This window comes from Balearica regulorum, chromosome 3 (assembly GCF_011004875.1).
Source record: "Balearica regulorum gibbericeps isolate bBalReg1 chromosome 3, bBalReg1.pri, whole genome shotgun sequence".
Classification (NCBI taxonomy): domain Eukaryota; kingdom Metazoa; phylum Chordata; class Aves; order Gruiformes; family Gruidae; genus Balearica; species Balearica regulorum.
The window spans coordinates 126,313,805-126,339,895 of record NC_046186.1 but is presented as its reverse complement, the minus strand read 5'-3'; the positions used below and the strand labels follow the sequence as shown (position 1 = coordinate 126,339,895).

At 48.6% G+C, this 26,091-nt stretch overlaps 1 protein-coding gene across 1 annotated transcript in view; it reads right to left on the bottom strand.

The window, feature by feature from the left end:
- Positions 1-26,091, bottom strand: part of RIN2 (Ras and Rab interactor 2) — a 264,998-nt gene that overhangs the window by 152,500 nt on the left and 86,407 nt on the right. Inside the window, 3 exon segments of the mRNA XM_075749984.1 lie at positions 1,628-1,712; positions 8,185-8,259; positions 18,411-18,487. Of these exon segments, the coding sequence (XP_075606099.1) occupies positions 1,628-1,712; positions 8,185-8,259; positions 18,411-18,487 (237 nt within the window).

Below are 26,091 nucleotides of genomic sequence, written 5' to 3'. Positions count from 1 at the left end.
CAACAGTACGGTAATACACATCATAAAAGACAGTAAGCTCCGTGGGAGCAGCTGGTTGGATGCAAATCTGCAGGAAACTCTCTCCCATAAGACATCCTCTCACCGACCCTCTGCTCTTCCCCATACCTCCATCCCTACTGGCTTCCGTAGGCAAGTAGAAGCTTGAGCTGGAGCCGATTCAGAGCTGCCTGGCCACGAGCTACTTGCAAGCTGAAGGATGCCTCTCAGGATGAGTTATGGGGCTATGTCACAAGCTCCTTTCAGAACTCTTCTGTCAAATTTGGTTAAAACTGGCCAATGAAGTCAATGGTGAGGGAGATGAACTGACAGACACATGCATCATGGTACTGCACAAAATTCTTTCCTTAGGAAGTCAGCCTAAAAATAACACTCCATCTCCTGCTAGCTGTCAGTCTGTTTAAATTCACCACTTGCTTTTAAGTTTCCAACAGTATTTATCTGGCCAACATAGTTTAGATTTTGTTTTTCCACTTTATCCTTTTCTCAGAAATATGTTACACAGTAGTAGTCACCCACCAAGTGACACTCAGTATCTGCTGGATTACACCACAGCAAGATAATGATCTGACCATTAGGGCTTCTCTAAGCTGCCTAAAGGAATCTATAGTTTTACTTTGCACTATCTTTAACTGGAATACAACCCCAACTTGGTCCAAATCAAGTTCCTACATTCTGAGGCTTTGCTTCTGTAATCAGACCTCTCTGCGTGAATTAATTTGTGCTCTGCATCTGATAGCTGTGACTGAAACAGAAGTATCTTCTAGAGAAAGTATCTAAGCTGAGAATAATTCTCCTCGGTGATGGAGCACCCACCTTAACCTTCCAACCGCTGCTCTGATGATCATCTACCAACAGAGACGTGGATGAGTAAAACTGCGAGAACACTTTCGCCTTGTGCCAGGTAGCATACGTACAGCATCATTTTACAACAGCTGACTGCAGTCCCCCATTAGCTCAAGGCTGTTGAAGGACCACACGAGCTTCCCGGGTTTCACACACTTAAGGACTGCTGAATCCCTTGATCACGCTTCCCATAAGCGGAGAGTTGCTTTGGCAGCGTGATGCTCTGGCCAACTTGTTGCTGTGGGAAAGCGTTTCAAATCCTCATCTCCTCCCTGCTCTGGCTTTCCCAGAGGGAAGTGGTGTTAGAAGACTAACCAGAGCGGAGGTGATAGCAAGGAACCTGGAGCTGAGGACACAAAGGGCTCACCTGGGTACCAACCCAGGAGGCTGGAGGTGCGTCCTGGAGACGGCGTGGGAGGGCGGGCAGGAGGGGAGGAGGCTGCACGCGCAGAGCGCTTCGCTGTGCGCTTTGGCTGTGTTGCAGCACGGCAGATTAACGGACAGGGAAGGTGAATTGCCTACTGGCCCTGGTTTGACGGGGCCAGATCAAACCACTTCCAAGGCAGCCCTGCTGTGGGATAATGGCACTTTTTCATAGCTGCTTCATCTAGCGAGGATTCCCCACAATTAGTGCTACATGTGCCCACGAGGGAAGGGCCAGGTATCGTGAGGAATGTTACGGGCGCTTAGCCATCCCGTTTCAACTCTGAAAAAACAGCCAGGGAAATGCAGAGGTTTCAAGAAGCCGCAGCAGGTTAGTTACCTATGACAGATGTAAACAACTCAGGAGCAGAGCTTCCCGCCGCCATGAAAGTTGCCCCGGCCACATCTTCGCTAAGATGCAAGCGCTGCAGAGAAACACACCACAGTCATTGATTACAACACTGAAAGGCTGAAGGAATTCAACTACAAACGTTAAACTGTCTGCCAAGAGTGGGGAAACTGCCGATACGTATAAAGTTTTATGTTAATAAAGTTTAAGTATAGGGGGGAAAGTCATCACGGGCATTAGCTACTTAAGTTAGCATCGCCTTGTAGAGAGGGCAGGCTGTGGCCGTGATACTCTTTACAAAAGAGAGAAAGAGCAGTACTCTGGCGGGCAGCGAGGCAGTTTCACCGGTCACGGCTCTTTGTCTCCTCCATGACCCCACCAATACACACCTCACCTCATCTACTTTGGCCCGTAAAGGGCAGGGCTGGAGCTCAGCATCGCTTCACCCCCAGCCACCTTCCCTGGTACGATCTCAGCCTTGGGCATTGAACCCCTCCTCACCCGCTTTCACTTGGATCACCATCGAAGACACTTACCTCCTACAGCCTTCCCCTAGCAGTGCCCCCCTAAAGCAGGGGTTCTGGAAGGGAAAGGACCTGCTACTCCATGAAAACTTCATCGGCATATGCTGTTTCCAAAGATTTACTTGGTTAATTACTTCCTATATGTTTTCTGCATTCCCGCTGCTCCATCTGCACAAGTCACTGTTCAGCAAACGCCACAAGGCTCTTAAAGACCACATGCCTTGCTGGCACCTTCCACAGTTTAATGAGTAGCTAAAAAAAGCCATCCCCCCGCCACGCAGCCATAAACTGCTGAGCTGTTACTACTCAAAGCTGGCGTCCTCGCACGCGTGCAAGTCAGCGGCCGCCGTCGAGGAAAATAGCTGAGGGTGGTGGGAGACGTTTCCCCAGCAGAACCGGCTGTTCGAAGCAGCACGCCCAGCCTGGCAGGATGGAGGAAGCCTTCCTCTCCCCTCTTCCTCTGCAGCAGTGCAGGGTTTCTCTGCAGCTTTATCGTTACCAAAGTACATTTGCACAGGGTCACGGATTTCAGAAATCCTCCCACCAACCTTATCTGGATCGAAGATCCCACAAAGGATATTCTAGGCCCGTAAGAGAAGGTAACTCTATCCACTGACCATACACGTATAACAAAAAAAATTGTACATCGTTATAGGGACAAGGAAAAAGGAAAAGATGTGCCCTCACCAGGAACGCTTTTTACGCAGGAGACCACGGCATCGCTGCACGGCTAAAAAGGCTTGTGGAGCCTGATTAAACACAGCTTTGTGGGAAACGATTTTAAACAGGGTTAAAACTATTGTTGAAGAAGTTCATAGGGCCAGAAGCAGATCCCCAAAGGCCAGTTTCTTCTGCAGGATTCTCTATGGAAACATAGAGACAGTCACCCTACAAAAGTCGGTCTGCAAGTCGCTGGTATCTTTTGAAAGAAAAGACCATCAGCCAAGGAAACCAGCTGCGCTGGACTTTCTGTGGGCATGGTCTAATTTAAAGCTATAGTAGGTTCCCTTGAGGACAGTTCCTAGATAATTTATTGCAATGCATATGATGATTAAGTTAATACAACAGAGCAGAAAACAGAGCACATGCTATGTAGGAGGCACAAATGTATTCTCTGGTATCTGCAGACAAATGTTTGCGATTGCCGTATGAGGTTAGTTGCGTCATGTAAACGCCCTGTAACACCAGTAACAGAGAGTAGCTGGGCAAATGCAAGTACAAGCTGTTTCAGAAAACAAATGAAAATCAAGGCTTTATCGTAAGTACATCTGAACTAAGACAGAATGTGAACGTCTACCATAGCGAGTGTTCCGGAACAAATTCTCATCTCAACACGCACATTTGGGAGCACAAATGCCTTGCTGGTTTAACTCAACAACCGCCTTCCAAACTAGATGAAGCTAAGCCAGGAAAAAAGGCATTTATTTTAGAATTAGTGCATCTAAAGTGTGAGCAACTGTAGAATGACTATCGGTTGATCTCCAGGACCAAAAAAGCCTACAGGCAGGAGGCTTGAATTCTTTTGTGGTGGATAGGACAGCAGGTGGTAGTCGGAGTACCGATGGTAGATCTTAGGTCAGCAGCAAGTCATTACCGTTTACGGTTGTTTGCATGCAAAGCGTGTTACACGTACTGCCATGCCCAGCACCACCTCTTAGATGTGGACTTCTTGCAAGGGGCTCTCTCTGCCCTTCCCCTCTCTCTCTTTTTCTCATTTTTTGTGCGTTAACAAAGCAGCGGACGCCATTGAAAACATCACAGGTCTTATCAGGTGATGGAGGAAGACTCCCTCACGAAGCAGCCCTGGCTCTCCAAGTCAGCCTACTCATTTCACAGGGTCTTTATCTGTGGGGAGCACTGGCTGGTGTGAGCAATGGTGGCAGCATCTGCTGTCATCGGGCAGCAATAAAACCCTCCCTTTCCCAGAAAAGTAGGCTAGAGTGGACACAGAGACCTTCACGAAGTGACCCGAGCCTTTTCCCACGCATTCTCGAGTGCTAAGATCAAGAACAAGCCACGAAAAGCTGGATGTTTTGAAGACAAGCCACTCTGCACTGATAAAATCAAAAGTAGTTGGATCAGGAAACAGGAATGCGTATTTCTTTTGCTATCATGCAACTACAGAACTGCTTAATTATGCATAAAAGACATAAATAAAAGGAATTGAATGTCCCCAAAGGTCACCTATGGGATGAGAAAAATCTTTTTTTTAGAGAGAATCAAGTAGGAGCAATAGGAATAGTAAAATTCTGATCCATTTATACGATGCATGTTGATAATCGCTAACAATACAGTATCTTTTCTTCCGGACAGTAACTTCTTAATACAAGTATGCCAGAGATTTAAATGTGGTGTAAGGGAAACTAGCAATCCGAGGGGGGCTGCTCTGGAGCAGGCCTGACTGGCAGCGGACGGGGGCATTTCCTGCGGCAGGGAAACGCTGGGGGAGCAGAGAGACCCGCCGGGAGCCGGCAGCTCTGGCGGGCAAACAGGGCACGGCGCGGCAGTTAGCGTGGGACGGTGCCTCTTCGAAGGGACACTTGAAGTACACGTAACCCAGCAAGCACGTACCGGTCTGCGAGAGGTCAGGGGCACCCATCCTACCTGAGCCTCGAGGCAGAGTGGTGGCTGAGCTGCAGGAGGTGGTGAGAAGGCTGTGTAACATCAAGGGGGCTGATTTTTCCCAGTCCTGCCGGTCAAAGGCAAGGGCTACGAAAGGGCCAGTCGAATCTGGGGAGTCAACAAATGGCCCCAGGACTGGTGCCTCAGCCAAGGGTTCGGCTGCTTACACCATGGGACTCACTTTCAGAAACCGGGGCTGCTGGGCTCCATCTGTCAGAGCAGGGGAAGAGCATCTTCAGTCAGAGGCTTCCCGACCTGGTGAAGAGTGCTTTAAAGTTGCCTGGGGAGGGGAATCTCAATCCATCCCACTCCGGCCAGTTTGATGCCAGCGCCAGCAATAGATGCCCAGAGCCTGGAGAAGGATCACAGGGCAGCAGGAGAGCACCTGAAGTGTGGCACAAAGGAACCGCGGCCACTCCAGCCACTCCATCAGCTTCGTCGGGGCACAACTGAAATGCATCTATGCCAACGCACGCAGCATGGGGAATACACAAGAGGAGTCAGACACGTGCACACGCCTGCAGGGCTGCGATCTTATTGACACCATGGAGATGTGGTGGGATGGCTCCTATGACTGGAGGGTTGGAATGGAAGGATACAGGCTCTTTAGGAAGGACAGGCAGGGTAGATGAGGAGGCGGTGTCACCTCTATCTTGCTGACCAGCTGGTGTGCGTGGAGCTCCACCTGGGGACGGATGAGGAGTCAACCAAGAGCTTATGGATCAGGAATTAAAGGGAGCGCAGGGACAGGGGACACTATAGTGAGGGTCTGCTACAGGCCACCTGACCAAGGGAGACCAAGCGGATGAGGCGCTCCATAGAAAGACAGGAGTAGCCTCACGTTCACAAGCCCTGGTCTTCATGGGGGACTTCAATCACCCTGATATCTGTTGGAGGGACATCACAGCAGGGCATAAGCAATCCAGGAGGTTCCTCTACTCCACTCTCGTAAGACCCCACCTGGAGTACTGTGTCCAGCTCTGGGGTCTCCAGTACAAGACAGACCTGGAGCTGTTGGAGCGAGTCCAGAGGAGGCCACAAAGATGATCAGAGGGCTGGAGCACCTCTCCTATGAACACAGACCCATATCAGACCTCTGTGCCATAAGCAAGGCCCCTAACCAAAATCCATTCATAGATGGGATTTAACAAGTCCTCAGTCAAGAGAAATAATAGTCTTCCTCAATCTCCTGGCTCCAACCGTGTCCCTCTGGGTGGCAGGCCTGCCCTTGGGCATATCGATGGCACCCCAAAATACAAGGCTGTCCTGGACACTGCTTACCTAGCTTAGGTTTCGGTTCATCTACGGTGACCTGAGCTGGCCTTCTAGACCCACGTTTCCCAGCAGGGTTCCCTTGCTCACGAGAGGGGAGGTTAAATAACTCAGCATGTCTACACCTCCAGCATCTCCCATCCCCACTTCCACATTACTGTCTCCGTTCCCTCCCCCTGAACCTCACAGTGGCTTTCCCTAGATTCAGCCCTAGAGAGTGCAGCAACTTTGCAGGACAGAAGCTCCTGCCTTGTGTTGTTACCCTTCAGTTACTTGAATACTTATCCACCAAAATAATAGGATTTCCTAGGGACCTTTTTTCTTGATGATGCAAAAAGGCTTGTATGGCAGGGTGCTGAACTACAACTATCAGGTTAGTTTAGAGACAACTTCCATCGCAGCTGATAGCACAAATGATTTCTCCTGCCACCTCCCACACCTCCTCCCAGAGCCCATGCCCTGATGAGTGACGCTTCCTGCCAGGCACATCGGCAGGTGTCTCCCCCGGCTGACAGAGTCATCTAACCGGCAAGACGAAACCGTATTTTCTACATGCAAAGATTTCACTGGCCGAGATTGACACTGGAGAGGGCTCGGTCACTTCGGGCACATGGTCTGTGTTCACTCCGTAGCTGTCCAAGCTGATTTAGGCTAAAACGCACTCCTTGTCTCCAAAAATTTCAGCACGCCAACCTTAGCAAGAGAGGGACAGAGTCCCTTGCAATTGCTGGAAGCGTTCGAGAGCTTCTTTACAGCTGACCTAGCTGTCCCTGCTGCTTTACAACTTACACCAACACAACGCAAGGCACGAAACTCACGACTTTGAAGGCGAGGTACAACATCCATGATTTCTATCGGGCTAAAACACCAGAGGTTTTAATTTATATCAGCTAAGGGTAGGGCCTCGTGTTTTTGAAGAGACATCTGCAAAGACACACAAACGCAAGGCAAGAGCAGCTATCACAGCACCTGGAGAGCTGCCAGCCTCTGAAATCTCACGCTGGGCACCGCACAAGCGAAGCAGAAAGGCCCCAGGAAGCGAGCGTACTGCACATCTGCAGCGTCCTGAACCTAAACCAAGGCTTCATGTCTAACCAAAGTCCAAGCAGCCAAACCCAGCTCTGGCGTGGGTCTGCCCAGGGCAGTCCTGCTCTGGCTGGGCAGCACTCCTGTCAGTGGCTGCACCGGGAGCTGGTAAGTCCCGGCATGAAGGTGCCGGCGACGTGCAGGTCCTCACCGGCCCGGCAGCGGGGGCATGAGGGAGGCACAGCCCCACATGCAGGAGCAGGACCCAGCTCTCAGGCAGCTGGCTGAGAGCTTGGCACCTTTCCCTCCCCTGGGTGGTTTTTCCTTTTTGTTTTTAAATATCAACACATCAACACTCTCTTGTGCATTTTTCTTTCCCAGCCTGACACTTGGGAGGTTTCTAAGTTTTAAGATAGTGGTATATGAAACTGAGAAACACCCCGTGGATCAGTATTTCCATGCAAAAGTCAAGAAATAAAAGGTTATCATCTTCCAAGTCCTGGGAAAAGCGAGTGACATGCCTGAAGCCATAACTGCACCAAAGCGCTGTTCCCTACGTGGGCAACGAACAACGTCCCAACCCTCTCTCAGTCTCCGATGGCTGGATCCCACCTCAAGGGCAGGGTTTCTCAGCCGGAGAGGTGGGATCACGTCAGTGGTGAGCAGCAGAGCCCAGGATAAGCTAACAAGCTCTGCTGGGCTTATTACCTGGAAACCTGTGCTGCAGCTGGCACCGCTGGGGAGCCCGCAGTGTGGGGCTGAGTTTGAGAACCACAGCTCTAGAGAACCTGTTTTTCACTGTGTTATAAATTGCCTCAATTTTTAAGAAGTGGCATGATGTATATACGGGAATTATGTGAGAGGCGACTGCTAGCTTTGAGAGGGAGCATCAGCCAAGTTTACCTGCCAGCAGACTCCCAGCCCATCGCCTGCGAGCGAGAACACAAAGCTGAGCCAACGCACACACGCGGTGTTGAGCAACTAAAGCAGCACGGGGAACGCTCCAAGGTGACAGTAAATACACTACCATCACGCCCCAAGGCTGTCAAGAAGAGCTGCTGCTAAAGTAGCACACAAGCTTAAGTAACATCTTCTAATACTTACTTCGCAAATCTTTTCCAACGAAGGGACAAAGAAATCATCGCAGACAATTGCCAAAGCATAAAACATATACACAGCCTGCAAAAGAAAAGAGAAAATGTTGAGTCTGGAGATTGTCAAGCAGAAATTAACTGCAGCGTCCCAACTCATCTTAGGTTTGTTTTGGTATGTACTTCTTAAAAAAATAAAATGTTCTTGCAAGAAGAATTCATGGGGGTCTCTGGGATTTAATAGAAAGATCATGAAGTATTTACTCAAAAGTTTTTACAAGCTACCAAAAGCTGCCAACATTTTATCATCATCATAGAGACTTTTTTTTTTTTTAATTCTCTCGATATTGCTAAGCCACACTTAAATATTTCTGCCTTCCTTTTTTCCCACGGGTTGCACAGCACAAGGCTCTTTTATGATTGAATTCTGTGAAAATCTAAACCCTAGAGGAGTAATCTTTGAAACGCTAGTGTTTTGAAAAAGGGGAAAGGAGCTTGTTTTCTGTGGCTGAAGTGTCCTGCCACGTCATCTGGGATCCCAGCGATCATTCTTCCTAAACTCCACATAGGAACAACCTCCAAATGAAACCCAAGGGTGAAGACGAGACAGGACACCTAGTGAACCAACTCTTCAATTTCATGCAAGAAGCATTTCATCTGTAGTTCTGTGTCATTAAACGGAACGTGCTAGGGCCTGACCTCTGGCCTGACAGGCAAATGGCACAGCACGGCCCACATCCACGCAGCCAAGCTCTCGTCCTCCCCAGGGAGCGTAACCCGGTCCCTATTGCCCAGAGGGAAGGATCTCATCCCCCGCCTCGACCCAGGTCCTGGCGCTGGGTCGGAAAACGCTCATCGGCAGAGGGGAAAACGGGGTGCAAAGCATGCAGGTACCTAACAGAGCACACTGCTGCGGCCAGGCTTGCCCCCGTGTCCCAGCCCGCTCTAGTTTACTGGCATAGACATATCGGAGACCACTCCGGCTACTCTTGTACCACCTTACACAAACTTAGACTGCGGTGAAGGAGCAGAGCCAGAAATAGGGAGAGCCTGAGGAATAAGGGCATCACCCAAACAGGGTAGCCTTGCCCAGAGGACCATGCTGCAGCGAGGAGAGCCGCCCCGGCCTGCCGTAGCGAAGTTTTAAAGCCAAACGTCCTATGCCGTGGGGGGAAGCGGGAGAGCAGAGGAGAGAGAACCGCACCCCCTGAAGACCTGCACGACAGGCCAGCGCTCATCCCTCCCGGCACTCCTCGGCGTCGGGGCGCAGCGTATCCGTTACAGCTGGCATCTCCGTAGGAACTAGAAAACAGCCTGTCTGCAAGTGCTACCAAAAACCTGCCGCAGAGAGAGTCTACGTTACCATCTTGGATCTTGTTCCCAGCAGACTGCAGCGTGGGCAAAGGTGCGTTTATTGCTACGTACTTGTGAAAGCACGCACGCACAAGTGAGATCCTTAAATTGTGGGCACGTAAACAGAGAGGCGAGGCTCAGGGCATAAGCCTGGAACAAACTGCACTGCAGCAGCTGCGCACAGACCAGCTGTGTGCAAGAAGAAGGGGCTTGAGAGGCTGCACACGGCGAGGCAGGAGAGATGGCCACCTGAGCTCTGCCTCTCCGGTCCCCCCCGGGAGTTCGCTGGTCACCTCTGGCAGAGGTAGGTCGCTGCAGGGGCTGCGCCCTGTGCTCCGGCCAGCAGGCTCGCCGCTCCTGCACGTCAAAGGAAATTACATCCCCACGCAGCACGAGGTCACCGCAGAGGGAGGCACGCGTGCCGCTCCGGAGCAGCGCGTATCGTTAACCACAACAGCGAACGGAGCATCACCGCCAGGTTTGCACGGCGCACAGCACGGCCCGAGGGCTGGCTCACAGCATCACAGCCCCGCGGCGGCGTCTGTATTCCCGTCCTGCCCGGAGTTTACACTCCTTGTCCCACATGATCGAGGAAATCTCCCTCAACTGGAAACACACGTAATATTTTGCTAGGTTTTCAGTCAGTTGTTGGGGGTTTTTTCTCTTTTTTTTTTTTTTTTTTTAAGATAGAGCTTCTCACCTGCAGAGGTATCTGTACTGTGCCTGAAAGCAAATGTCTTGAGAAAGAAGTAATTTTGGCACCTGGTCCAATAAAGCAGGTGAGCGTGCATCAACCTTTTCTTTTTCACAGTATCGCTCACAGGTCTTTACAACATTATTCGTCTTTCCACTCCCAAAGTGAGACAAAACATCTTTTTGTAACACCTGCCATGTACACTACAAAATTATTTTTACAAGTAGCGTAGCTCCAGTGAATAACTAGAGCTAAGAGAAGTGGCCAATATTTGTAGAAAAGCGGTGTCTCAACCCTATCACAGCACAGAGTTGTTATCACATCACCACCAGATCCTCCTGCTTTGCTAGTCTTTGAAGTTTGCTGTGGAAGTTGGGGTGATGGGAGGAGACCAGAGTATTTTTTTCTGGAGGGAGAGCAGCAATAAAAATGGCCTCCGGAGTTTTGTTTCAGTTTCAATTTTGTAGGAACAGGTTTAAATCCCCCAACCCCACCAAAACCCCAGATTCTCACTTGCCAGAATTTAATTACATCTTTGCTGCAAAAAGTCAGAAAACTTTTCAAGCTCAAAAATAATTCAAGTATATTATTTTCAGGATTAGCGATGGGATGATTTCAACACCATCTTGAAGACTCAGTGCTAGACTGTCACTTAGGACAGTTTCTGTGCTCCTCTGTCACTGCTCATAAACACGAATAAACGGAACTTACACTTTATGAAACTCTTACACTGCAAAATGGTCCAGAGGACCACGAACGTAAGCAAAATTCCAGGTCTACAACTCTGCTGGGTGCAGCAGAGACCTTGTAGGGGGAGCACCAGCTGCTGACAATGACACAAACAGGTAACTGTACGAACAGAGATAAAGGAAGCAAATGGCTCCACACATCGTGCATCGTAGGAAGAAGGATCAGAAACAGCCCCAGAGAGTTACGTGGCCAAATCCCATTGAAATACAATAGATAGCGGGTGCCCAACTTCAGCCTGGATTTTTTAATCTGCTAATCATATTAATCTGCAGTAGGTCACGCCATCATCTTCCCTTCCTAAATACACAGTAATGCCTTTCAAGAACACTAATCTGTACATCATCATCCCTATAAATTGAGCGCATCCTCTATATTTGACGTGATCTACACTCACAGAGCGGAAGGCATCATATGGCTGCTCGGGCTTCCTGCAATCTGCTGCTGTTGTGGTAGCCAAGTTCTCCTGAAGGGGGGGCAAGGCAATGGGGACAGAGAGAAGACAGCAAACCAAAAAAACCACACACTCAAAAGCCAAACCAGGTCACTTTGGCATCTGCCTCCACACGTGGCGCGCAGGCACAGTCTTTGCCTCCTGTACGTCCTCACTGTTTGCTCACATCACGCGAAGTTACGCATCGTACGCGGTGCTCACCAGAAATACATTGGTCTGGATGGACATCAGGTGCAAGATGTCCGTCAGTTCTCCTGTCCAAGAGAAAAGGCAAAAAGGGGACCGAAACGAGCAAGGAGTAGAAAAGCAAATGTGAAGAAACCGCCGTCACACTTTCTCTATTCTTCTTGGAGGTGGTGGGGAACGCCACGCTGCTCTGCCTGCTGAAAGCACTAAGCCAAAGCCTAACGAGTCAGTAAGATTATTGTGGGTGACTTCAGCAAATTTTAACGCAAGGCTGATAGAACAGATCAGGCTGAACCCACACCGACTTATATGTTTTAGCATTTATTTTTTAATGACCTCATTGTTGTCACAATTCTAGTTTTGGCTGGGAGTCTTCCCTAATTTAATTTAACTGGCTTAAGTGCAATACAGTATAAAGTGTCAAGATCGAAGGAGTATCTGGCTAGAAAACAGCTTGGTTCACAAACGAAAACACTGTCAACTACCCTTGCTAAGTTAACGCACAAGGACAATAACTGTTACTTCCTTGAAAGTGGTCTGGGGTTTTTTAGTTTGTTTGGGTTTTAAACAAACAAAATAAAATAAGGTTTAGAGTTTGGGCCAACAGGAACACAACCGAAAAAATTAATTTTATGTCAAGTCAATCTCATAAAGATGGAGCCCAGACACCAGTCCAGGCTATTTTATGTGGAAAGAAGGAAGGCAGCCATCATCAGGGCAAGCAAGTCTGCTCTGTGTGTCAAACGTGGGGAATGCGAACAGCGTGGCTTTAACGTTTTGCAGCTGATTCGGTGGTACCAGCTTCCATCCAGGTTAACTTGAGAGTCCAGCAGAATCCCACTGCTTCTTCCATCAACACACACAAGTCCGTCCTCGCAGGCACCACGGGGGCAGCAGGTTCAGCACAGGTAGGGCAGCAGCAGGGCAGCAGCAGGGCAGCACTTGCTGAAGCCTGTTCCACCTGAAAACAGCCACCGGGGATAAAGGCGGGCGGATAAAGCTGGGGGAACGCGGGTGTGCTAGGGGCAGAGCCGGAGCGTGCTGTGCCCGAGGGCAACCGGGGACAACCTGACGGACAGGACGCAAAAAATAAGTCTCAGCCCCAGCATCGTTTAGTTGTGTTTGGCTTGAAGTGAAGACATGGAAGTCTTTAAACAGGCAACCTACTTAAAAGACACTCTTCCTCCCCAGAAGGACATGAAAAAATTATGAAAATATAATGGCCCTGCACAAAAGGATTATAAATGCCAGATTAAGTATTACATTAGGATTGATTTTAAAATGATGATTCTAACAAACAAGCATCAGAGAAGTAATTGTGATGTCTGCATCAAAGGAGATTAAATATCTTACTTGGAATACATGTTCCATTGCACAGTACATAAATGATAATTTTTCACATTTGCCCAGTAGTCCTTTGAGTTTCCTGTGCCAGTCTTCAGATTAAAACTTGTCTTACTGAGCTAAAGCAAGAAGCCTTTCCTAAGAAAGCTTAAATAGTGTAGGACGCAGCAATTCCCACAGCCCTGCCTTCCTCCCAAGAGAGCCGAGGAAGGAAGAGGTGACAGTCCCTGGCTGCTCCCCCCACAGACCTCCCGCCCCAGCTGAGCGGGCACAGCCAAGGGCCGTCGCTGAAACCACTGTAACCAAGCATAGGGCTTTCCTCAAAGCCGACTGCGCTACAAAGCCATCTAAAAGTCCATTACTGAAAAGAAACTTAAACACCCCCCCCCCCCCCCAAATCCACAACCAAACAAGGAATCCACAGAGTCCGAGTTTACTCGGAGCAGCAGCCCGTGGCATCACGACGTGCCCAGCAGCAAGCTGTCTGTATTGTGCAGCATCGCTACAGCAAGCATGTCCAGGGCACTGGAAAATCATCAGCCTAACGAGCCAGCTCTGTGCCGTAGAAATGAGATGCGGCTGGTTTTTGACTCAGTGCAGAAACCGATAAAGACAGGATGCATCCAGAGCGACCTACATTTTCTGAGCGGCTGGCAGAAGGGAGGCAGGTGCCCCCTTGGTGCACCCCGTTCCCATGGCTACACGGGAGGATGCAAACGAGAAGCAGGAGGGACCGTCAAGCGCAGACACCGGTCCTTCGCCCCTGCTCAGCGTGCAGCGCCCTAGCTCTGCCCGGGGAGGAGCTCGACCTCCACCGTGCACGCACACGGACTTCACCATGTCCTGGCACCACATTCCGAATCTGCCCGGAGAAAGCTGGGAAGGGGGAACCAACGCTGCACTGCCAACAAGACTGGGTTAACACCGGGATCAGGGCAGCGCCTGCAGCTGGGCAGGTGAGGGCTGAGCAGCGACGGCACAGGGAGGAAAGACAGGGCCCGTCCCATCGGGCTTTTCCAGGGAAACCCGCAGCAATGCCCAAACCCTCCTTCCTCTGCTGTCAGCAAAAACCTAGAAAATTACTTGGCCAAGCAATTTCCCTCCCTGTCTCATGGAGGTAATGGGTGCCCGTCGCTCAGCGCCCATGAGCATGGTAGGGCTGGGGGTCTGCACAGGCATCAGTACGCGCCCTCTGGAACAACCCCAAAACCAGTAAAATGCTATGGGAACGCCTAGACACCCGCACACCGCCAGGAACAACGTCAGGATTGCAAAACGAAGCGCTCGAGTGCTGGGGAGCTCCAGGATGGCAGGCTGTATGCTTGATCCTCTAGCAGTGAACAGCACCAGACCCAAAATCCAGACCCTGGCTCCCTCCAAACTGAACACCCCAAACCAGCACCTTGGGGGGGGGGGTGTGTGTTACTGTCCACAGCAGCACACCCTCTTCGCAGAGAGAACATGAAAATAATTAATAGCAGTGAAGCAATCAGTTGATGAGTTCCAAAGAAATATCTAGGGGGAAATGAAACACTATGGCTCCAAATCTGTAAAATGTTTCTGGTGGCCCACTTTTCCTTTAAACTGAAGTATTTTCAGCTCAGACCTAAAACTATTGCTAAACTGTTCCTGCCCAGTTTTTCTCCTAGATTTTTGAAGTGTTTAGGGGTTTACTTTTATATCTTTTTGATGCCTCAGATTATGTTAAGTAATTCTGCACAGCCCCGCCATGGGATCTGCTGGGCTCTTTGTGTTTTCACTTTTTTAATCAAACAATAGGGAGAAGATGCCTTGGGAATCCCCTGAGAGGCCATCTCCTGCCTTCCCCCAAGGCCCCAGTTTATAGCATTTGCCCCCTGGTTCTCTGGCTTCTGCTAAACTAGCTTTACCTTGACGTCTTTCAGAAATAAATGTGAAAGTATAGGGCAAAGGGGGACAGGAGAAAGAACAAGGTTTTACTGAAATGAATAAAAACATTTTAAGGGGACGTCAATAAACATGAGAAGCATGATGACGACCTGCTAATCATCACTCCGTTGTTCTCCCTACAAAGCCCCTTTGATTTTACAGTCCGGTTTCCTCAAACCTGCAAAGACATTTCAATGGAGACAATAGGACTGTGTGCCTACATCCTTTTTGCCCACAAAGTGTATTTCTGTGCATGCTCCGATTTGACCAGACATTTGGTACCTGTATCGCTGGAGGGTAAAAAGCAGAATGAGAGGTTTATCACCCCAATACAACAACAAATCTCTTTCAACCCAGACTAAAGAGGAAATGCCAACAGTGTCCATTTTCTCTAAGTATGAGGTTTTTTCCTTTGACAATAGGTTACAAACAGTTACTCGGCTACAGAAGGCAGCGAAGACTTGTCATTGCTGCCTCTGCTGCCCACTCCGCCCAAGGGGCTGGACCAGGGCCACAGCCAGTGAAGCTCTGGGGAGCTTTCCCTGGGATTCACGGCAGCTCAGGCTAGAAAGACACCGGGCAACTTGTCCGCTGATGGCTGCTGTCTTGGACCTGTACACCTTGTGACAGCCTCCAACAGCCGAGGGGTTGCCTCCAAGTACCGCCGTGCTACAAAGGGTGAATCCAGTTGGGTCCTGCACCCCGGGGACGCACGAGCTGGAGCGGGGTCAATAAATTTCCTTGGGCAATAAAACTGCTATGGAGAGTGATGGAGCACCGACGGGCTGAGGTATCTGTCTCGCTGCTTGCTAGAGGGGAAGAAACTGGATACGTTTCTCTTGGGACAGCAGATGCTTACATCTAGTTCTCATTCATTAAAAATAGATTTTTCTTTTTATTCTGAAGTAGACAGTTCTTCTTGAAATTTCAGTCCTCCAAACCCCATTTTGATACATGTTAAAAGTATATTCAGAACTAACAAAAAAGCCTACGGAAAAATAAACTATCTTGAGAGCAATTATGAAGCCTAAATCGTAATTTAAAGTAGACTGGAAAATAACCCAGCTCATAGTTTATGTAGTCAACTGCATGAGAATACTGTGTGATTTCATTGTTACTAATAATGAAAAAATACAGTCTGGGTCTCGTCTCTTTCAAATAGCCTGGAAAAACGCATTCAGAGGTATGGATCACACAGAGATTAAGAATGATTTTAGCAACTCATTATTTTTAATGGTCTCATTATAAACTTATTCCTGTAACTCAAGAGGTTTTTGAAAAATAATTTTTTGTGTTAAAATCTAAGATATGTGAGGTTACAAGGTAGCAACGTGCTGCTATAATCATCATCATTGGCCTAGAGCGGCTGCAGGAGTCTGCTAATTGTTTTTCAAGTAGAGAGATGAATTTAATTGCATATAGTTAATCCCTTTCTTAAACAATTCTTGTAATGCTTTTTTGTATTACCTACAGTACGGTTACAAGGGTGCCAACAGCCTACCAGTATTTTTCAAGACTACACTGTGATGTTTACACACTTTCTGTATGGATTAAGAGCAGTTAATATAGCTCCTTGAGTTAACAGATGATCAAGAGTGACCTTTTCCCGTCAAAACACAAAAACTGATGGAGGCGCAGGGCACTGACTGCCACGAAAACAGACCATCAGCACCAGGATGCAGACACGACGAGGTAGGTGTGAAACCCCACAGACGGCGCCACGTGGCACGCTGACCGCGGCTGCGAAACGGACCCTGAAGTCACAAAATCAAGTGTCCGAAAGTCAGGAAAGAGCAGACCAAAGGCTGCCTGGGACGCACGGGGAGGTGTCCAGGACGGCATTCCTTGGGACCACTTCTCAGTTCCACCAGCGCCATCCCCGGTGCCTCTTTCAAGCCCAGCCCCAGCCCCGACTCGGGCACTTAAGACAATCCTGCTCTGCCGCCGGGCAGAAGCGACTCATAGCCCGTGGGGTGAGCAGCACATTTGACCAGAGCCAGGCAACTGAAACCCAGCCTGCAGCTTCCCCCCATACCTACAGTGGAGGAGCTGAAGGTCCTCTGAAGGTCCTTCTGTCCACCAGAGACTCTGGGCGACTACCTGCTGCATGAAACTACTTAGAGAGAGGGTTTATACGAATTTTTGCGAGTATTCTTGTGGGTGCTAAAAAATCCAGCTCAGGTCCAGTGCTCGCTTTCCAAAACATCTCCAAGCTCAACGTTCCCATGGAAACTTGGAAGCCTTGAGCTTGCCAAAGTCAATAGTGACGTTACTCAACAAATTATTGCAACCATTCAGCCGAAATAAAATCATAACACAGAGCACTCGCATTACAATGTGCAATACAATCTAATTTATACTTAAAAAAGAAATCATGAATCATTGCACACAGCTAACAGTGACTGCTCATTTAAGCTGACTAAAAATTATGAAATCCTTTTAAACATTCATTAGAAGCAGGTATTTTCTTGGCTGCTTAAGAATGCCTCTTCCCCCCAAGAAGTACCAACTTGGCAGTTCTTATTAAATTAAGACGACATTTAAAAAAAAGAGAAAAGAATTGTCTTCACCTACCTAACAAAAGTCGAGGAGCACATTTGGGGGGACAGCGCTTCCCTTTGTGAGAGTACTGCAGCTGCTGAATGCAAGGTCCTCTAACACTAAGTGTCTAGTGGACTGACTGACCAGGGTTATTTAAATAAATTTATCTTGCCTGTCTTTAATTTCATCCTTACCCATGTGTACCACTTACAGTGACTTGTTTGGGGCAGAGATCACAAAATTCCAAGCCCAAAATTGCACAGATTTCTGAAATTAGTAAGGTCTTTAAAATAGCATCTATTAAAGCCTTCCTGGCACATTTCTGAACTTTGAGGCAAATCCCTCGCCTGCCTGACATCCTCCAGAATTCCCAAGAGGATCCAGGAAACCCTGCAGCTGATAAATAAGAAGTTAAGATCTTTCCTTTAATATATTCAGGAAGAAAAACTCACTTTAGCAACTTAACTACTCAGAGGAATTCTGGAGACCCAAACTTTTTTTTATTTTTTTTAATTAATCCACTTGACATTCTTTTTAAAAAGAAAACCCTCTCTAATTGCTTTCTCCTATGACAGTTATGTCATAAAGGGTGCCACAAGGATCTGGGGGGGGAAATTTCTGGGGAGAAGACTTCTCTTATTTTTGAAGGCAATTAGATGAACGTCCTCCTTTGTCCTGCCAACCCCGCAGCATCCTCGTGCTGAGGGGTGGAAGGCAGGGGACCACAGCTGCCCGACAGCCTCACCAAAGCCAGTTTGGCTGGAGGAAACTCCAACGTGCAGGAGTTTATTCACATCACAGCATGTGCCTGTGCTCACGGGCTGCAGCGGGGCTTTTAAAAGGGGTTTATGGAAAACCAAAGTATGTCGTACTCGGTGTAGCTACTGGAACTCACTCTCAACCAGGACCGAGAGGAGAAGCCCCTCTGGGCAGGAGGTGGCAGCCGCCGCGGTGAGCGCGCCGAGCCCGGTCCGCAGCGATGGGAGAAGAAATGCAAAGTCACAAAACTTACACAAAGGACGTGCAGGACCACAGCTCCATGTCTCCTGTCCTCGTTCGTGAAGATGTCATTGGGGAATTCATGGAGAGCTGCAAAAAGTGGGGGAAAAAAGAAAGCTCAGATGTTTAATTGGCTACTCAAAACCACCGCACACGCTGGTAAGTAACATAACGAAATGTAGCCCGAGCCCTCCTACCAGGCAGTAGTCCTACAACCACCACGCCAGAGGCTCTTTGCTTGGCCTCCCTGTTAGTTTAGCTTAACTTGTCCTCTGGCAATTATAGCCCTTCCCCAAATGTTTACTGGGTCATTTGCTTCCGTGGCAACTACGATGTTGTGTACCCAAAGATGCCTTGGGGAGGGCAGATAAATACCAAGCGGCTGAAAGGGGACGCAGCCCAGGACACGGGCAGCTTTGGAAATTTCAGATCAAAATTAATCTCTTCTCTACCTCCAGACTTCACTCTGCTGCCTCAGAGACATTCTCAACATAAACAAGACCTCTGATGTGTGGTGCTAGGGATGCAAAGAAGGTTTTGACAAAGACATATCAAATATTTTGGGAACATGAGTGCAAGTCTTTGAAGCTGCAGAGACTTCCACTGGGAAGGCTTGGCATTGCTGCAAAGCCCCGCAAGCTGTAAGCCTCGTGCTAACACAAGCTGAAGGCAACGCATGTCTGCAACGCTGGAAGTCACTTTCCTACGAAGCTGCTGTTCCCTGTGCCGTGCGGATGGGTGAGAGGTCCCACCTTCCCTGCGTGCTCCGGCTCTGCCCAGCCAGGACCAGCAGGCAGTCCGTGTAAGGTGGCCGAGCCCGGGGGGCACAGCCAGGCAACGGCTCTTCACATAAACACAGGGATGGTGTCCAAGGACCCCCCGCACGGCCTCTACGTGCTCCCAGCAGCAGCTTTTTCCCAGCAAAGTGGTTACTGCTCCGAATGAAGGATATACAAGGCTTTTACTCTGCAGTGAGGCTGTAGGACTCCAGCAGACTCCGTGGCCTAATTAGCTTCAGAAAAAGCATCTGTTGGTACAAGTGAACCATGAAGAAACTTCACGCAGAAACATGATTATTTCAAATAACGATATGATAGAGCAGGGAGAAGAACAGCCACCGAAATCAGATGCTGTTTCTCTCAGTAAAGCTGCCCACTGGCAGGGTAAATGGAACCCGTTTCTGACCTCACTGATCTCCTCATGACCGTGATGTCCTCAGAGCCTTACAGCACCCTCTGCCATCAGCTGCCCTCGGGTCGCCCAGCTCATGCAAAGGAAGAAAAGGCGGCAGCCTGCACGCTCAGAAGGTGACCCCCCTACAGTTCCTTCCGCCTTCGGAAATCACCAGGCGGCCCATTCTGCAAACAGGCAGAAGTACCTTTACCACACAGCATGTTATAAAATGGCGGATTTCGTTACCCAGGGATGCCGTGACAGGCAGCAAAGTAGGAAAGGCCCAAAAGGAGATCCTTCACGGATTGCCTACCAGTGATATTAAGTACGGTAACCTAAATGCACATTCCAGTCACCGCAAACCCCATCTTGAGCCGTCGGCAAGGGTATGCATGGCAGAAGAACCGATGGATGGAACTCACGGAAGCGCCAGCATTTATGCTTTTGCTCGCTTCCTCCAGCTCCAAAGTAACGACCTTATGCCTAGAGGAGGTTTGCAGTTGACCTTGGCTTTATCACTCGGTTTAAGTCAGAGTCATAAAGTCTTGTAAATGACACACCAACAAGCATCTGGGACAGATGATGGCCCATTACGCCAACCCAGAAAACCACTCAGCAGTTTAGTTTGTTCAACGTGCCTTCATTAAGAACAATATATTTTTGTTAGATTAGCCGTCCTCCTTCCAAAGTCGAGTAATCAGTGTAACAGTTGAATAGAGCATGCAATTCAGTCAGATAACCTTTGCCGCAAACACGGCGTTGCAAGTCATTTAAAGACAAATGACTTTCATTTACTCAAATGCTTTATTACTGTTCTGGATGTTAATTGGATTATAAAGCACTTAAAGACAGTCTGCCAATTAGGTTGCAGGAATAGCTTTTGGTTATAAACGGAAAAGCAACTGTGAAGATGATGTTCTGGCATTCCAGGTGCTTCTTAGTAATTCCAGATTTGAATTGCTCAATAACAATTACAGTAATGGTTTCCTTCTGATGGTCAGTTCTGCACATTCAGCCCTGAGTTGGAAAAAAAATCAAGCTGCATTTTTCCTAGCTTTCGTGTCATTATCATTAATAAAGCTCCAGCGATTGGAATTTAATTAGCAATTCCATAGATGATTAAATGGAAAAACAACCCAGCTCACTCTCACAGCTTTGCTGCCTGTGAAGCAGTAACGGAGCAAAAGGCAGCTACATCTAAATTTTGTTTCCTCCCAAGGGAGGTGCCAAGCATGGGGGCCAGCCCAAACTGCAAAGGTTTGGGCCTTTTATGAGGACTAGCAATACCTGTGACTTTTGATAACAAATCAGGAATCACCTGCCAGGAGTTGTAACTATTTTCTTCTGAAGCAGAGCTAGTATTGCCAGGATGCCATTCTCCCTCCCGCCCTCAACACACGTACCGTGCCAGATACGCACAAAGCTGCCAAAAACACATTTAGGTGTGCAACCTAAAGAAACTAGTCGGACAGGTACCAGTAGACAGGAGTTAAAAAAAAAAACCAAAACACAAAACACTATGGACGCTGCAAAACAACAAAGTTAAAATATCTGGAAAGGACTCATCTTTCCTCAGCAAAATATTATTGCGTGAAAACCAAATGTTTTCATCACGATTTTGTTTAAGAAATGGTCCTGACCATTCATGAGACCATAAGACACAGCAAAGGAAACATGGGGAGGTATGTTTTTAGCAATATGCAAAACGGTTTGCTAACACACACGCACGCATATGCTTCCCTCTCTCCTGCAGCCGCCTAGATTTGAGCACGACAATTCGTAACAGACAGAGGTGATGAAAATCCAGTCCCTTCATCGAGAGTCTCTACTTGTTCAAGGAGACTGAAGTGCACCTAAGGTAAAAGCATACAGGAAAAAAAACAGTATAAAAATAGAATAAGCTTGTTGCTACTGGCAGAGGTGGGGAATCCTAGCCATCCTTTCTGTGCACAGCGGAAACATCTAATCCTCCCTCGGGTTCAGGTTCCCACCCCCACGCTGTAATGAAACGCACCTTCTTATCTGAGAAAATCTAAGGTGTCCATCACCGCATTCTCTACAACACTGTCTGAACACAAACGCTTTTAGTGGCCTACACCTGAATGCATCCAATTATAAAATAATGTATGCAAATTTGAAATCTGCTGCATTTTTATTAGATGCATCAGGTGCAGATGAGTACAGATAAGAGGAGAGCTTTGCAAAACACAGGAGCTCCTTTCTAAGAAGAAATAAAGGGTGTTGCTGGAACACCACTCCAACAACAGCTGCCCTATTTAACTAGTATAAAAGCTCATACAGTTTGTTATTTCGCTTAAAAGAGTGCTCAGCTTTTGTACAGAAAATAGGAGCAGATTTTGCCAGGCTTATTTGGATTGCATGAGGAAAAAAACAACCGGCCCTGTCAATGAACCTAAACTCAAAGAATTAAAGATTTCTGCTTAATCGATCCACTCCCATCCTGCAGACTTTGTAGGTATCGGGCCTGCAAACCGCAGAAGTGCAGGATCCTCCCACGGACACTTTCTGCGTGGGCGTGAGGTGCGACGCAAGGCAGCACTGCAGCATCCAGCACTGGCAGCATTTCTACCCCAGACGTGCGAATTCCAGCCTTCGGACGCGTGCAACTCAATTTTAGTTTTCGGTTAACAGGAGGTACGTTCTCAGAAAACAACGCACAGGAGTGTGCACCGCAACACAATGCTTTTTTCAGGGTGCAGTTCAATCCTGTATCGGCAACCTGTAAAATCACTAGTAAATATTAGGATTATAGTAAATATTAGGATGCCTATTGGCAGTGTAGGTATTAGCTTTGTAAAGGAGGGCAAATAACAGAGGAGCAGATCAGGAGTAGGTGTAAAGAGCTCTGCTCCTCTGCATTAGCCGAGGACCTGACAGCATGAGTTCCGATGTTCAGACAGGTAGCGGCTGCCGTGCAGAACGGGAGCACGCACCTTTCCAGAGCGGGGTGCGCGGCTTCTACCGCAGCCCACGGCACGACCCCAGCAAGCACGAAGCAGCAGCGGACCTCACGCGAGAGCGTTCACGAGGGTATTGCAGCACATGCTCCCCTCGCCAGATTTAGAGGAAAATTTTGTGTCTGTGCTTGACAGGGAAAAAGTTATTTTAGTCATAATATGATGAGTGGGAATAAATTCTTGTCCTTTTATTCTCAATCAGCGTGCGATTCGTTAAAACTGGAACCCCGTTCAGCCTTGGCTTTAGCCGACCTACAAACCGCCCCACGTTACCGCTCTGTCCAGAGGATTTGCTGGCGCCATTCAAATTCGCCTCTGTTCTGCTCCTCCAGGCAGCTGCCCGCTGTGCCAAGGACAGATGTGCAGAGAAGATGCTGCTGTACCATTCTTCTGGACAGCAGCAGGGAGCGTTACCCTTTCAAAACCCTTTTCCCTGCCACTCCTTTCCCTCCCCTATTTCATGTTTCCGCTTTTCCAAAAGGAAAACAAACACCAACACTGTGCTGGATCAATAGTTCTCAAAGCTGCAACATATACTTATTTTTTAAAAAAGTCTTTATGTTGCTAGCCAGTGTACCTACTCTAGGGACAAGAAAACCCTTAGGAAATCTGCCACAGCTTTCACAGAAGCAGCAAGAACTGAGGATGTTTGGTCTAGGCAATGAATTATCAGCAAACTGTCAGAAATTTAAAACACCTCAGTTCATTTCCTCACGCTGTCCCCACAATTCTTTCACGGCCATGTCAGTGGTAGGCTCTGCAATCCCGAAGCATCCAAACACCTGGTGGGAGAGACCCCGCCTGCGTTTGCTTATAGCCCCCCAGGATAATTACTCTGCCCTGTGGCCCCTGTTTGGCTGCTGCTTTCCAAAAAGCTCTTCAGAAGTGGGCTGCATGTCCCATCACGGGGCAGAAGATAAGGCTACAGAAAGGCAAGACTTGAAACAATGACATGAGTGGGCTGGATTAGAAACCAGGATTTAGATACACAACTCCAGCATTCAGGGACCATTGGTATTCACAATATCAATGCCACTTCAGCTGTCATCAGAAATCCCAGAGACAACTATACTTCTGCAGCTGGAAAAACACACAGACACGTAGCTGTGCCAAGCAGCTGGGTGCAAGCTCTTGTCTAAGCCCAGATGACAGATCGCTTGCTCCTGTGCCCAGCTCGAGGTGCTCGGAGCGTGCCAGCTCGCAACAGGAAAACAAATACATCATTAGCAACAACCACGACAGGAACCGAGAACTCGAGGGAGCACCGTTATGCCACTGCACAGACGCACGTGATGGCGTATCTTAGGCAGTGCTTGTCGTGCTGGGCTCCCCATCTCGCGAGGGATGCAGTGCAGCTGCAAACGGCTCAGAGAGCAGCAACAGCATCAGCCAGGAGGACGGACAAGCCTCCGAGCGAGAAAGGCTAGGAGAGAGACCACCTCTTCCACCTGAAAAAGGCAGAGTGGAGCAGGGGTTTCTGCGATGGAGCGGCAAGGACAGGGAGAAGAGGCACCGACTGCTCACCGGCTCTCCCGGCGCGTAAATGAGAGGGGCCAGGAGGAAGCAGGTCCGCAGCCGCAGCAGCCCTTCCCTCTGCACACAGACAGCTCGGCTTGTCGTCACAGCACTGCAAATTGGAATTTTCCGTGGCTTCGCAAAGCAAATGAACAAGTTTGGAAGAAAAGAAGTCCAAAGACTAGTACTATAAAGATTGTTCCTGTGGCTCAGAAGTCCCTGTACAGCAAACAGCTGCAGTTGGGGAAAGAGCAGCAGCAAGTGTCCCCGCATGTTTCCTTAATATGTTTCTTTCACTTCTGCTATTACCATCTTATCAGGGAAAGATATTAGTGGACCTCGGTAGACCTTGTGACGTGACCTGGTACAACTACATTTTTTGAATCAATGCCAACAGCTTTTTACGCAGGGAAATAAAATATACTTTACAATAATTAGTTACCTTTTTGTTTTTCCCATCCTGAAATTCATGATTTTCAACTCAAGCTCAAGAAATTTGATCACCTTGGCGTTACAGCAATAATATTACGTTCACCACCTGCCTGCACGCTGCCTAGCCCATTTCCCTGATCTCCAACAGCATCCGCTGAACGGTATCAACTCTGACAGCGCCGCAGGCCCTACAAAATATACAGGAGAGTAACCGCTACGTGCCTGAAGTCTGTCCCTCACATGGACCAGCGACCCGCCGGGATGAGCCTGCAGATGCGGGGAGATGAGGGGGCTCAGAACTGCTGGGTACGTCCGGCTCCACAGCTGCCACCGCCTGGAGACTGGCTCGGATGCGGACGGCCCCACAGTCCACAGCTCGCCAGTCCCTGCAGCCAGACCCCATGGGAGCAGCTTTAAATCACGTGGTACGGGAGATCAAGGGACTGGGAAAATCTTTAGTTGTCCATACAAGCAATAGGGACTGATCAAATTCTCTCTGTGGGGAGGGTGGAGTACCTTTATATTTATATATATTAAAAAAAAGGTTTTAATTTCTGCCAACTAAAACAGTGTTTGCATTAAAGCATCATGATCCAAAATTTGAGAGCCAAACGATGCTGATATATCAATAATAAATCATTTTGCTAATGTTTTACTCGTGTCACCATTTAACTGCTGAAAACAAGCAGCTGGAACAGCGTGGGGGTACAGCACACCGTTATAAATCTTGCAGCATCCCCCACGGCCGATGGCACCATCCCACACCTTGCAACAGCTTTACGAGGGTCGGCTCTTACCAAGCAATGGACGTTCACATAGCATTCTCTGTTCCTTTGCAGTAACGAATTTCTAATTGTCAAGAATAAAACATTTATGGTGGATGCTCAGGCAGCGATGAGCTTACGCACGCTTCCACTTCCTTGGGTTACTGCACGCCGATTTGCTCGTGCAGCAGAGTAGCAGGCTTACGTCCAGCACAAAGGATGCTGACAGCAAACACACTGAACAAAATCCTTTTTACATTTTTTCCAGTCTGGAAAACATTTACATTTTCTCTGAGTCCCACCTGAGGCATTCAAACCAGATGTCAATCACACAGAAACGTCCCGTCACAAGTCGCTCGTCCCATGAGCTTCTCTGAAAGCATTTTGGTTGATTTGCGTACATTCTCTTATCAGCAAGCAGCTGTTCAGCTAAATATGGCAAGAGGGGAGCGCTGCGGGATCCTGCCAGGATATAAATCCCATCGTAACTTCACCCTCTCAGTCACACAGGGCCGTTCATTCAGTCTGGGGGCTTTTTTTAGATATTAAGACTAGATGCAGCTGTGCCAAAAGCTCTTACTGGAAGACGTCCATCCTGACCGCAGTGTGCCGCTGAGGCCAGACGGCAGCACCGCCAAAGGATGCTGAACCGCCTGGCCGGGAGATGGGGCACTGGGGGGGCTTTTCGGTGTCGGCACTGGGGGTGACGCAGCAGAGGACACTGCTGAACCTTGCTGGTAGGTCAGAAGACGCCCCCAGGCCATGAGATGTTGTGTCCCCCTGTTTGGAGGAGTGCAGGGCCGTACCGTGCCCCCTTTTGGAAACCACCGCT